We start from the raw sequence: 14,513 nt of genomic DNA, 5'->3' as shown, positions 1-14,513 counted from the left end.
GTAAGCAGAAACCTTCCCAACTGGGGGTGAAAGTGATGTGAGATGGTTTGCTAGTGATTATATATGGGAAAATGTTTACGAGATGACAAATGATTTTGATATGAGTTCATCTGCTTGGGGAAATGAAGGTGGTAGAGTATTTATAGGATGGCAAATGGTGTTGATATGAGACCAACTGTTGGGGAAACGGATATGGTATTTTGTGGACTTCATTGGGAAGGATATGATTCTGATGATATGCAATGTAATGTATGCTATACAACATAAGTATCTCTTCAAAGAGGAAAGTTTAATGACAATGCTCCAAGGAGAAAGGTAGGGGAAAAACTCTATTGGGGATAAGTTCTTATGTAAAAAAAGAGGTGACAACCCCTAGCAACGATTGGGGATAAAAAATTCCAAGGAAGATTCCAAGCCACTGCTGGAATACCTGACTCTGATGGGGGATTTAGATTCAATGTCGAGTCCTAGCAACAGTTGGAATACCTGAAATCTACTGGGGGTATCTCCAGGTTCAATGACGATTCCTAGCAACGACTGGAATACTTGACTTTGTTGGGATATCTAAATATTTAGTGGTGATTCATAGCAACGGCTGAAATACCTGACTTATCTGGAGAGAGAAAAGTTTAGTGGCGATTCCTAGCAGCGACTTGAATACCTGACTTGTGATGGGAAAAATCTCTAGATTCAATGATGATTCTTAGAAACTGCTAGAATACCCGACTCTGGGGAAGATCAAATAGTTCAGCGACGATTCCTAGCAATGGTTGGAATACCTAACTTTGGCTTGGGAAAACCAAATAGTTCGGGGATGATTCTTAACAACAGTTGGAATACTTGACTCTGTTTGGGGATGATTGCAAGTGCATTGATGATTCTTAGCAACGACTGGAATACCTGACTCAGCTGGAGAAAAGGTTCAGTGAAGATTCCTAGAAACGACTTGGAATACCTGAATCTAGCAGGGGAGTATTTAAAAGTGACAACTCCTAGCAACGGCTGGCACATATGACTTATGGGGAAGCAAAAATAGTTCAGTGACGATTCGTAGCAACAGTTGGAATACCTAACTCTTCTTGGGAAAAATTGAAAGTTTAGTGATGATTCCTAGCAATGGCTGGAATACCTGAATCTATTAGGGAAAATCCCTAACGACTGCTGGGAAGTTCCGGAATCTGACAAAGACAATCCCTAGCAACAACCGGGAAGGTCAGAAGTTTGATGAATTATTCTTGAGTAAGATTGGAATGTGAATTAAAGAGGATACTTATGATGTAATGTTATGTATGTGAAATACTGATGTATGTTAGGGTTACTGGGGAATATGCAAATGTAAGGTTTATGAATTATGCCAAGTGTGATTAGGATTTGCGGGGGATAATTTATTGGGAGTGCCAATGATGATTGGGATTTGAGAGGTGCCAAGCAATGTTGGGCTTTGAGTTTTCTTGGGGAGAGTGGACTGACTTCCCGACATTGGAATCTGGATCTTCTGATATCCAAGCTACGTTTGGTGCAATTGCTACTGTGGGATTTCTGAGTTGGGCCAAGTCCAAGGGACTTTGTAGCTTCACGATGTTTAGGTATGCCAAGCATGTTGGACTATGGTTATCCTTAGATACTTTGAAAGAAAAGTAGTTTCGATGTTTTTCCTTTGAAAGTTTGTTTTTTAGTAAAAAAAATTTACCCAAAAATTTCAATGCAACGTTAATCAAAGAAAATCACACTTCACAGTCAAAGTGGGAAAAGTAAAAGTATTGAGCACGTATCAGAGAATCTATTTTATTGATAAAAAAATGATCCCAAAAATGGGTGATTTGTACAAGGAAGCAATTCCTAAAAGAGGTGATTGCAAAAAGAAAATTGAAAAACAATAATGGCTGTGGAATTAGCTTGGATTTCCACCAAATTTCGATCTTCTATGGTCTTTATGTCCTCGAAAGTCCTTGGATCTTACTTCGGGAGAACATGCTTGGATTGACTTTTTAGGGAGTGTGAAAGATTCTTTGCGGAATGCAGCCTCTTGCTTTTGTGAATCCCTAGTTTTTGCCTAGATCATCCTTTCGGGTTTTCAGTCTACCAGGATACCCATCTTTGCATAAGCCGCCTTTTCGGGTTTTCAACTTATCGGGTTCTTCATCTTTTTTTTAAGCGTAATATTTTTTTACTCATCCGCATTCATAGAGGATGGAAGATATTCACCATCCATAGTTTCGAATATTAAGGCTCCTCAAGAGAAAACCTTCCTTACAATGTATATGTCTTCATAGTTTGGCGTTCATTTGCCCTTAGGATCAGTGTGAATCGGTAGAATCTTCTTCAAGACAAGGCCACTGGCCTCGAGGTTGCAAGGAAAAACATTCTTGTCATGTGCCCTTTTGATACACTTTTGGTAAAGTTGGTCATGACAAATGGCGTCCAAGTGCTTCTCATAAAGGAGGTTTAGTTGGTCAAATCTGGCTTGTACCCACTCAACTTCGTCAAGCTTGACGTCAGTCAAAATCCTCAAGGGGGAATCTCTACTTCAACAGGCAGTACTACATCCATTCCATAAACAAGAGAGAAGGGGGTTTCTCCAATGGAGGTGCGTACGGAAGTACGGTAGCCATGCAACGCAAACGGGAGCATCCCATGCCAATCTTTATAGGTTTCAACCATTTTTGTACGATTTTCTTGATATTTTTGTTGGCTTCCTTAACAATGTCATTCATCTTTGATTTGTACGACGGTGAGTTCTGGTGTTCGATCTTTAAGCTCTGGCATAGATCTTTTATCATCTTGTTATCGAGGTTAGATCCATTATCAGTAATTATCTTATTTGGGACCCCATATCGACAAATGATTTCTTTCTTCAAGAAATGAGCCACCAATTGTCTTGTGATGTCAGCGTACGAGACTGCTTCCACCCATTTGGTAAAATAGTCTATAGCTATCAAGATAAAGTGATGTCCATTCGAGGCAGTCAACTCGATGCACCCAATCACGTCAATGCCCGAAATGGCAAAAGACCAAGGTGATGTTAAGACATTGAGTGGTACTGGTGGTACGTGGATCTTGTCTGCATAGATTTGGCATTTATGGCATGTTTGCATGTGGCGGTGACAGCCAACCTCCATGGTCATCCAATAATATTCGACCCTTAATATTTTCTTGACCATCGTGTGTCCACTGGCATGTGTCCCAAAGGAGCCTTCATGGATTTCCATTATATTCAGGTTTGTTTCACTTTTGTCTACGCATCTAAGCAAGACCGAATCATAATTCCTTTTGTATAGTATCCCTCCACTTAAGAAGAACTTGGCAGAAAGCATTTGAAGGTACTTCTTGTTGGTGATGGATGCGTTCTCAGGATATTCTTGGCTTTCCAAGTACTTCATGATGTCATAGAACCAGGGATGGCCATCAACTTCGTCTTTGGCTACCATGCAATGAGTTGGGTCGTCCAAGTAGTCAAGTTGGAAAGTTGGTGCTTCCTTTTTCCATTTGACCTTAAACATGGTTGAAAGAGTAGCTAAGGCATCGGCCAACTGATTTTCCTCTCGAAGGATGTGATGGAATATGATCTCATCAAAGTATGAGATTAGTTTTAAGACATGCTCCTTATAAGGGATTAGCTTGTGATCACGGGCTTCCCATTCTCCTTTGACTTGGATGATGACCAAGACTAAATCTCCATATACTTTAAGGATTTTGATCCTAAGATCAATAACAGCTTCAATACCGAAGATACAAGCCTCGTACTCCACCATGTTGTTTGTACGCTCAAAACACAACCTCGTAGTGAAGGGTAAGTGAAAACCAATTGGGGAGGTGATGACTTCCCCAATTCCGTTTCCTTGAGCGTTCTAAGCTCTATCAAACATAAGTGTCCATCGTGACCCAGGTTCTGGTCCTTCCTCGGGGTCGGGGATGTTGCAATCCCTTATCAACATGATGTCCCCATTGGCGCTCCCTGTAGTCCCTACACCGTAAAGATAACCGCCCGCCGGCAACCCCGCAACGCTGACCACCAACAGAGTCTCTCATCTCACGTGACTTGGTCCCTTAAATAGCCTTAAAAACTACCGTAAAAAGGCTACTCACCGTCGTGAGCTAGTTTCCACTATCCCAACTTGTAATATACCTACTAGGACCTCTGAGTCTCCGTGCCCTTGCATGGGAAACACACACACACTTGTATTTTTTGGACAATACAATAACAAACAAGTATTTTCATTCATAATGAAGTATATTTGTTACAGTGAGACCATAAAATAACTAGATAAGTAAACTCTCAATTATAACACCGTTTTAGCTTGGCTCTGGGCTTACAGTTGGTTTCTCTAGGGGCCGAAAGTATGGTCGGACGAAAGTGAAGTTCCTTAGGATGCTCATCTCTTGAACTTTACAAAAGAAGTTTGACCTGCTTTTTTCATCTAGTTATCTTTCTGAGGATCGGATATGCCTGGTAAGGGACTTGAGATAATTGTCGGCCAGATGTGCCTTTTGGATGAAACTTGGTTTCCTTACAATAATAGCCATGAAGTGGTTTTTGAGCTATCTCGTGCGGACTCTGGGTCTGACGGAAACTGTTGCACTTATCGGGGCGACCCAAGGCTATAGTTTGTTCAACATGCTCGTTCTTCAACCCTATTTATTGATGCACCGTCCCGGGGTCATATTGAAAAGGTAGCTTACTAGAAGGTTGTCACTGGAATCAACTACTCTCCCAATAATAATTGACCTAAGCAATAAGGAAGAGATGTAGTGGAGTCAGCATGCTCCATCACAGTCTGCTGGATTTAGCCCGAGGAGATCACGTTCAACGGTCGAAGATCCTTTGATACCTATAAGAGACACTTTGGTATCGGACCTACGTCGGTTGGTAACTATGAACTTGTTGTATCTTCGACGTCGTCACAAGTAGTATCACATCGACGGCGGAAGATAGAGGCAACATTAGATCAGAAAATGGACCGTGAATCTTTGGTCATGATCTCTAAGGAAATTAACAGTTCAAGATTCATGATGAGTATAATAAAAATAGAGATTAGAAAGTGTGTATCTTATTTTATTTTTTTGGTGTAATACCTTTATATTTTGGATCGAATAGAATGAATTTGAAATAAATTGAATCTTAGTTATTTCAGGATTTCATGAACTTAATGCCTTTAATTAATATTGAGTATACTAATTAAAATATTACTACATAAAACTTAATCATTCTTAAATTTAACTTTTGTCTTTAAACTCATTTTATAATAGAATAAAGTTGAGAACACATTCTCTAATACCGATATTCTAAGAGACTCTTTTATAGATTGAAATAGTTTTTTTGTCTTTAGATTACCTTTCAAAAACTTTGGATAATTTACCTAACACCTAATAAATGTTAGCAGTTAAATTACATCTTCTAGTAGAGCGAAAACTAGCTGTGAGTACCATTTGTAAATTTATTTATTTAAAAACAACATAAATATCATCTCTTAAAATTAAAATAGACCACATCAAATTATATGAGTTTGATACAAAAAAAATTGATTGGATCTATATGAATTTTGATCAATAGAATATAGTGTCTTAACATATGTGTTTAGAGAGTGTGATGTTAGTATATCTGTTTTAGAGAAGAGAAGACTATAAATGCAACAAACTCTAAATGAAACTCATGAGAGTATTAATCACACTGGTTTCTGTAGAGAGCCACTGATTTTACTTCCTTCATCTTAATGTAATTACCTAAGCAAGGGTAGCAATAGGTTACAATATTATTTTTATGTACAAAGTTGAAATTGCAACCAAGTGCCAATATAGATACATGCATAGACAGATATTTATAGAATAAAAGGGATGAAATGCACTTTATGCTTGACAAATGACTACACTCCCAGAAAAGGATACAAAAAGGGTTTCTTTCTCAATTTCCATTCTACAATCCAGAGATAAATAAATAAATAAATGTAAACCAAAAATATCCAATTTTAAAAAGTCCATAGTGATATCTCTTGATCTTGATAGTCTTGTTCATCAATATATTGATACTCATCGTGATATCCAAAACTATGTGTTGGAGACATTAATGCCATATTCCTCCACATCTCTGTCATGCTCATCTCTCCCTCTTCTTCCACTTCCATAGAAAGCATATTCTGCTCTTCTGTGGTGGGTGCATCTACCGTCGTCTCAATGTCGTTAACCGTTAAAGTCTTGTCAACATCATTAGTCGGTAAAGTCTGGTCTGATCTAAAAGCCTCAGCTGCTTCTGCAGCCGCCTTTTGTATATCTTTTGTCTCAGTACTAGCTGGCTTAGGGAGTCGCCACGTTGAGTCTGCGAAATTGAGACAGGCGTAGCGGCCCCTTAATGCCAATGCAGCAACATCGTGTGCTCGGGCGGCCATCTCGGCTGTTGGAAAAGTTCCTAACCAAATTTTAGTTTTCTTGTTAGGTTCTCTCATTTCACATACCCATTTATCATTGTTTCTTCTCCTCACACCTCTATACACCGGATGGCGAGTCTCCTTGAACTTCTTCCTACCTGCAGGCTTCTTCGGGGTAGTCGCAGCTAACCGAATTTCTTCGTTTGACACTGACATCCAATGAGAGCCATCTGAATTCTGCAATGAAGTGTCAGAGGAAGAACAAGAGTTGTTTGTAGTAAACATATCCATGTGTTGGAGAGAAAGTGAAATAGAGTTTTGAGAGTGAAAGATGGAAGTGAAGAAAAGAGTACTAAATGTTGTTTGGTTTTGGTGTTAAGACAGAGGAGAGTGAAAAGTAACTTGTGTTATATAAATAGGGAAAGTAACAGTGAGAGTGTGAGTGTCAGTGTGAGTGTCAGTGTGAGTGAGTTGGATATTCTTTCTCGTCATTTTCTACAAAAGCAAACGCGTTAATCCTAAGAAAATATATTCTTCCTTCCACTAGTTTTCTTTCTGAGCGCGTTAAGCAATGAGCTCATTTTCATTTTTTTTTTGTCGCTTCAACTTCTTTCTCGGTATTTTCCTTTAAACCAAACACGTGTTTTCTGAGATAATTTCTTATTCCTTCTATTTGTTTCCTTTCCCAGTAAGTAAGTTCTGAGACCACTTTTCAGTTTCCTCTCGCTGATATTGCTTTCACGACAGTTTCTCTAAAACCAAACACGGTTGTAACAAGAAAATATGTTCCTTCGACAAACTTATTCAATTTTTCTTTGTCTTAATTTTTTTCCAAATGTACACAGCATTTTTTACATGAACTATTTCACTTTCACGTTTCACATTTTCTTATATTTTTTATTTCGAATCAGAATTTGTTACACGAAACACCGCGCCAGAATTCTCCTACCGCTGTCATCTTCTTTCAAATGTGAGTCTCTTATTTTGTTCAATTCGTATTTGGTCTTAATTCTGAACTTTGGGACAGATTGAGTAAAAATTCAAATCTTCAATATTTGGAAACTTTAATCCTTTCTATTATTCTTCCATAATCTGAAACTAAGTTCAATTTTGTTAAAGATTCGTAGTTTGAGTGGTTATTGTTGAGTTTAATTTCTTATTTGGGTACTTTTATAGTTGTTTGATTGTTGTGTTGCTTTTTTTCGACTGATTTAAATAAGTGTTGCGATCATGTTGCTCTTGTGTAAAAAAATTTGCTACTTCAATTGGTATATGTTGTGATATTGATTGTGATTGGCATTATATGAATTAATTATAATTTATTTTTTATTATAGAATAATAAATAACAATATTGATATTAGTATTTTCTAATACCACCGTTTTGTCAGTGCAGTTTTCACAATAATATAATTTTTCAAAACTTGTTGGGGTTGTTTATCCTTAATGCTTAATAGTAGCTTTTTATGGTGCCTTCTATTTATATTTAGAGTCCAGAATAATATGTAATATTTTTTTATCATTATTATAAATAAATAAAAACTTTTTAAAATTAATTTAATAATTGATATACTTGATATATAAGAATAATCATATACATAATTTATTTAATAAATTTAAAAATATTTTTTTTATAATAGTAATAGAAAGGTATACTTCCTCTAATTCTAAATATTAAAAATTAAATTAAATTAATTAAATAATTAATATATTTAAAGTATAGTTTAATATACTAATGGTTTAATAAACTATAAGCACGAGAGGGAGTATCATGACAAAACCCTTCAATCAAACTTTATTGTTGTGTTTGTTGTCCTTAATAGATTCTTAGTTATTGCATTTGTCAGGTACTTGGTGAATTAAATCTTAAATAAGTAAAGTGTGATATCATTAATAAAATTAGTATTAATAAATTAACAATTTGAGAGTGTTCATATTTTATGGATAATGATATTGTTAGAAGGTTACGTTCAGTTTGATTATAAATGTTCAATTTTGATTGATAAAATTTTAATTTTCAGCTGTATCGATTAAATTGTTTTGATTGTCGATTTATTATTTATTAGAATAAATTTATAAAATTGATTTCTTTTATATAAAATTTACGAATATTCTTTTTTATAAAAAATTATCAAAATTTTAGAATTGTTTAAAGAAAAATTATATTTTTATTATTGAAAAAAATAATTATTCTCAATATTTTTTCTCAATATCATGTAATATTAATTTGATCATGACCATATATTAAACTTCAAGCTAAATAATACTAAAAAAATTCATATTATATATCGTGTACACAATGTCACTATTAAATTATAAAAATATAAAATCTGATAGTTTTATGAATTTAATTCAGTTCAATCAGTTTAAAAATAATTATTCGAGATCACAACTATCTAAGCTATTTACAAAAAAGTCATGAATAAACGATTTCAATTCAAATCTGTCCATTCTAAAAAGATAATAGCTTGATTGAGAGTGTTTGTGTGAGTGTGTGTGTGTGTGGATGTTTTGTGTGAGTGAGTGAGTTTAGATATTTTATACGTATAATGAGACAAATGGTATAATGCCTAGTTGTAAGATTTGTGATTGGTTATATATTTGAAAAAGAGAAAGGGAAAGTGATGAGAAGAAAGACATAGAGACCCCACACAAGGACCAAAAAGTCTAATAATGTTATCAATATAATATCTTCTAACACACTAAATAATGCTTTTTTCCTCCAAATAGATTTAATAAGGTTATTAAAGCAAACATAGGACTATGCTAGTTTAGATTATATATATATATATATATATATATATATATATATATATATATATATATATATATATATATATATATATATATATATATATATATATATATATATATAATATATATATATTAAATTAAATATAAAAAAAACTGTTAACAATCAAACTATACTGATTTATTGAAAGAGTTTTTCAAAAAAAAATTATAATAGTTAATTTATAATTTATAAGTTGATAAAATTAACAAATGTTTTTTTTGACAACTTTAATTCTTTCACTAATATTTAGTTTATTTTTATTAATTTGTAATTTTTTTTAATAAATTATTTTAAATAAGTTATAAGCTATTTAAAAATTAAATTATCTTAATTCAACTACTCATTGTTTTATTTATCAAAAATAGTTTTTTTAATATAGACTAAATATATTATTTATTTAATAAATATAAAAAGTAAAAATTATCTTATAATTAAAACCTGAGTGAAGATCAATTAGTTATCATATGTATTAACTTCTCAAATAATTGAATATACCTTTTTGGCAAATTTAGTTCTAGTGTGGATTGATTTTGTCTAGTAATCTTTAATCATTAATACTCCTATAAATAAAATTTACTTTTTAATTTTAATAAATAAATAATATATCTGATTAATATATACATGAAATATAATGAATTATAAAGTTAATAGTATAGTTTTTTCTTTTTGGCTTGGTGTGAAGGGAAAGCTACGTTTGAATTATGTTCAATGACAATGGTGTTTCTCTCTTACAGCCACACGTTTTTTATATATATAAGTGTTTCTAAAAAGAATGAAAATATGATGACTATGTTATTAATTTTTATTTGAACTGCTTCGCTTAATAATTTCTTAATTACAATTAATTTCACCAATATTGAATATTATTGCATATTTATTTTAATGATCAAACGCATAAAAAATTAAATAAATAAAAAATATAATAGTTATGTAATCTAACTGGCTATTTATTTATAGTTTATTATATGCTTATTTTAAATTACTTAATATTAAATAGTTTTAACATTTTATTTAAAAAAAGGTATAGTTAACCTACTCAATAAGAACTTTTTTATTTAACGGTTGGATTAATAAAGTTAATTGTTAATACAAACTTATTAAGAAAATCAATTCATGTCAAACTAATTACTATTGTAGTTTATTGAGAATAACTAACTCATTTAGTTAGTTATAGGTAGTTTCTAGTTTTAGAAATGTCGTTAAAAGTTGTTCTTCAGTGTGCAAGTGAACTAAGTAGATTTTATATATCTCTATGTGTACAAGTGGATTCTAGAAGGAGATTCAAATAGCAGGTATTTTCATAAGGTTCTGAAACATAGAAAGAGAAGAAACGGTATTCTTGGGATAATACTAATCAAGGTTGGGTAGACAATGTTGATGTTGTTAAGGAAGAGATCTGTGGGCATTTTGCTAACAGATTTCATGAGGTTTGTTTTTCTAGGCCGCTTTGTGAACTTTAATCTTTTAACAGTGGAGGAGAGGGAAGCTCTTAAAATAAGTTATTTTTATGATGTTAAAGTTGTGATTTGGGGCGCTGATGGAGATAAAAGTCCGGGTCCGGACGAATTCAATCTTGGTTTCTTTAAAGTTTATTGGGAGATTGTGAAGATTAACTTATTTAAAGTGGTGACTGAATTTTATGATAATTCAGTCCTTCCTAAGGCAGTGACCGCTTCGTTTTTAGTCTTGATTCCAAAGGTAGAAAATCTTGTTCTCATCGAGGATTTCAAGTCTATATGTTTAATTGGGAGTTTGTACCGTATTCTTTCTAAGCTTCTTGCTGAGAGATTGAATAAGGTAATGACGAAGTTGATTTCAAAGTTTCAAACAACTTTTATTCCTAGTAGACATTTGACGGATGGAGTGCTAGTGTTGAATGAATTGGTGGATTACATGAAGAGATTCAAGCATAAGTGTATGGTTGTGAAAATGGACTTAGAAAAGACCTATGATTGTGTGTCATGGAACTACTTGAGGTATGTGATGGAGAGAATGGGTTTTTGGGAGAAAGTGGAGGGGTTGGATGGAAGGATTGGTGTTCAATAGTTCTTTATCTATTCTTGTTAATGGGAGTCCAATTAAGGACTTCTCGGTTACAAGATGATTGCGCCAAGGAGATCCATTATCTCCGTTTCTTTTTCTTATGGTGGTAGAAGGGTTGCCTAGGTTGGTGTCAAATGCGACCAGTTTAGGAGACTTTAAAGGGTTCCGGTGTAGTGATAATGTGAGTGTGAAACTACTTCGATTCGCCGACAATACCGTTCTAGTGGGGGATGGTTCATGGCATAATTTGTGGAGTATTAAGGCTTTCCTTAGGGGTTTTGAGTTCTCTTCGGGGATGCAGGTCAATCTTAGCATGAGTAAACCCATCGTTTATATCTTGGAGTGTGATTTTGTCCAGGCGGCGACTGGTTTCTTATCTTGTGGTATTGGGTCTCATTCTTTCACATTTCTTGGTATTCCTATTGGAATCAACCTGAGATGTCGGGAGGTGTGGAAGTCTGTTGTGGATAAGATCAGAAGAAGATTGACCGTTTGGCACAATAGATTTCTGTTAATTGGCAGTAAAGTTGTGTTGTTGAATTCGGTGCTTGCCAATATTCCGATCTTCTTCTCGTTTTATAAAGCATCTAAGGTGATTGTTAATGAAATTATTATGTTGCAAAGAGTTTTCTTGTGGGGTGGATCGGAAGATAAGAAGAGGATAAATTGGGTTAGTTTGGATATCGTTTGTCGACCAAAGAAGGAGGGGGTCTAAGTGTTAAGCATTGTGGTAGATTCAATTTAGCTTTGTTGAGTAAGTGGAAGTGGCGCATTTTGAACGAGAATAATTCTGCTTGGCATGAGTTTCTTGGTTTTAGGTATGGAGATTTAGCGTCTTACAGGATCAGGTTTTTATTGCTCACGATAAAGTTTCGTTATGGTGGAAGGATTTGCGTCCGGTTGGTAAGGTTGAGAAGGATAATCAGGTAAACTGGTTTGTTTCGTCTATTACTTGCAGGCTTGGAAAGGGGGATGTTATAGATTTTTGGTTGCATACTTGGTTGGGTTCGGTGTCGCTCTGTTTTCTGTTTCCTTCTTTATTTTTAGTTTCTAATCATCACAGTTACAACGTGAGGGAATGTGGTTTTTGGTTGTTTGGTAGGTGGGTTTGGGACATTGGAATAAGGGCGGATTTGCTTTCGAAAGAAGATTTTGTGTTCCTGTCCCAACTTTATGAGATTCTTCAGGCTGTTCAATTAGATCCGTGGCGGGATGATTATTTCATTTGGTGGAGAAACAGTGGTGGTTTCTCAATTAGTGCTAGTTATTGTAGGATGGTTGTTGTTGAGACGGGTTAGGTTGTTTATGAGGCAGATAAGCTGCGGATTTTGGAGTTTGTGTGGAAGACCAAGGCTCCTAGTAAGGTGCTTTTATTTGATTGGTGGTTGGTTCTAAGAAGGTTGTTGTTGAGGGAGGAATTAGCGAAGAGGCGCATTATTGCTGGAGCTCATAATACAGTATGTCCTTTTTTTTGCTTGAGGAAAGCTTGGATAATTTTTTCTTGCTTTGTCCTTTTTCGTTTTGTTTTTGGGCCAAAGCATGTGGTTGGTTTGGTGTGGGAGTTCCGCCGTACTCTGGCTCTTTAGCAACTTCTTTGTTGGATTTTATTAATAGTGCAGAGTCAGTTACTAAGAGGAGGATGTTCTGGTTTTTTGGATTGGTTATTTGGTATTGCAGGAATGCCATTATTTTCAAGGGTGGTATTTTAAACAAGATGGATGTGTTGGGTTTAATTAAGTTGTTCTCGTGCGAGTGGTTTGCAGCCTCTAATCGTTGCATGAGTTCTTGCTCGTGGGATGTTTGACGTGTCTCACCGTTCTCTTTTTTCCCGTAATGTGTTTGTGGGTTCTTAGTTGTTCTTATTTGGTGTGTTTTTTCTATTATAATTTTTGATAATTTTGTAAGGGTTAGACACCCGTTATACTTCCTGTATTTATTTCATTTTGCTTATCAAAATAAAAACTTACTCATTATTTCATTCATTTAATCAATATTCTCTCTTAATTATTGCCCCAACAAATTGGTACAAAGAACAAAAACGACCATATGAAATTCTGGTATCAGATATGAGATGTCGAAGGTAATGTCACGACACTAATATCTGAACAATACAAACAGGATAAAGATACAGAACAGTAATGCACGAGACACAATCAATTGTTAACCCAGTTCGGTGCAAACTCACCTACGTCTGGGGGCTACCAAGCCAGAAAGGAAATCCACTAAAATAGAATCAGTTCAAAGACTCTAAGTAAACAACACAAGTTACAGTCTTTTTCACCTAATCTCTACCCGTGTGACTTCTACCTAAGAACTCTTAGATATGAGATCCCACTCACTCCCCCTCAATCACACCAGTGATATTAAACAAGAATTACAATGAAAAGAAGACACTCTTCAAAGACACGCACTTGATCTTACTTAGCAGCTTCAATCAAGTAGACACACACTCATGCTTAAAAGCTTTGAGTGACAAATTACAACTCAAAAATCAGACCAATTCAATCATCTATGAATGAATTGAATGGCTTACAAATCACACGACCACACAAGACTTAAACCCTTATTCTCTCTCAATATTTCGTTGCTTATTTCTTGTGTATCAAATCACATTTTCCATGTCCTTTTTATAGAAGCATTTGGCTGGGCTTGGACTGTTGGTGGAAGCCCTAGAGGCCAATACTTTTGGTACTTGTATCGAATTATTTATTAATAATAAAAGGCATTTTCTTTATTATGGTTGATTAATAAAGTCCCTAGAATAGATAGTCCGTTTAATGTATTAAGTGTGACTTAATCATGAGAGCACATTAAACATAAGGGCACTATTCTTAAAGTATCCGTAGTCGAGCTTTAGTGTGAAGTGGGATAACATTAAAGCATTAAGACTATTATGTTTGTAGACTGATGATCACATCTCATGGATCATGGATAAAGAGTTATCAAGTCTTAAACATAGGTATGAATATTAGGAGTAATATTTATACCGGATTGACCCGCTATGAGAATACTATATAGAAAGTTATGCAAAGTGTCATAAGTTATTCTCATGGTGATAATAGTGTATACCACTCTTCGACCTGAAACCACTATGGATCCTAGATGTAGAGTCGAGTGCTTTATTGCTGATCCAACGTTGTCCGTAACTGGATAACCATAAAGACAGTTGATGGGTACTCCACGAAGCATGCTGAGGGACATGAGTGTCCTAGATGGAATTTGCCAATCCTGCGTAACAGGATAAATGTCTATGGGCCCAATATTGAACTGGACAAGGGTGACACGGTCTATACCTTGTGTTCAATATAGACATAAGGGC

At 34.8% G+C, this 14,513-nt stretch overlaps 2 protein-coding genes across 2 annotated transcripts; one reads left to right on the top strand and one right to left on the bottom strand.

Moving 5' to 3' along the window:
• Positions 1–5,670: 5,670 nt before the first annotated feature.
• LOC127115659 (dehydration-responsive element-binding protein 1A-like) lies at positions 5,671–6,674 on the bottom strand. The gene has a single exon (XM_051047142.1). It carries the CDS (start codon positions 6,648–6,650, stop codon positions 5,964–5,966), a length of 687 nt encoding a protein of 228 aa, XP_050903099.1. The 5' UTR covers positions 6,651–6,674; the 3' UTR covers positions 5,671–5,963.
• Positions 6,675–11,294: 4,620 nt separating this feature from the next.
• Positions 11,295–12,492, top strand: LOC127102743 (uncharacterized). Its single transcript, XM_051040085.1, has 2 exons — positions 11,295–11,864; positions 12,013–12,492. The coding sequence occupies exons 1-2, from the start codon at positions 11,295–11,297 to the stop codon at positions 12,490–12,492; spliced, it is 1,050 nt and encodes a 349-aa protein (XP_050896042.1).
• The last annotated feature ends 2,021 nt before the right edge of the window (positions 12,493–14,513 follow it).

Source organism: Lathyrus oleraceus, chromosome 1 (genome assembly GCF_024323335.1).
Source record: "Lathyrus oleraceus cultivar Zhongwan6 chromosome 1, CAAS_Psat_ZW6_1.0, whole genome shotgun sequence".
NCBI classification, from domain to species: Eukaryota; Viridiplantae; Streptophyta; class Magnoliopsida; order Fabales; family Fabaceae; genus Lathyrus; species Lathyrus oleraceus.
The sequence above is the reverse complement of the archived record's forward strand: the minus strand, read 5'-3'. Positions and strand labels throughout refer to the sequence as shown.

Coding starts and splice junctions, on each gene's coding strand:
- LOC127115659 (XM_051047142.1), bottom strand. CDS start 6,650: ATGGATATGTTTACTACAAACAACTCTTGTTCTTCCTCTGACACTTCA.
- LOC127102743 (XM_051040085.1), top strand. CDS start 11,295: ATGGTGGTAGAAGGGTTGCCTAGGTTGGTGTCAAATGCGACCAGTTTA. Junction 11,865..12,012: donor ATAAGAAGAGGATAAATTGG/GTTAGTTTGGAT, acceptor TCTTGGTTTTAG/GTATGGAGATTTAGCGTCTT.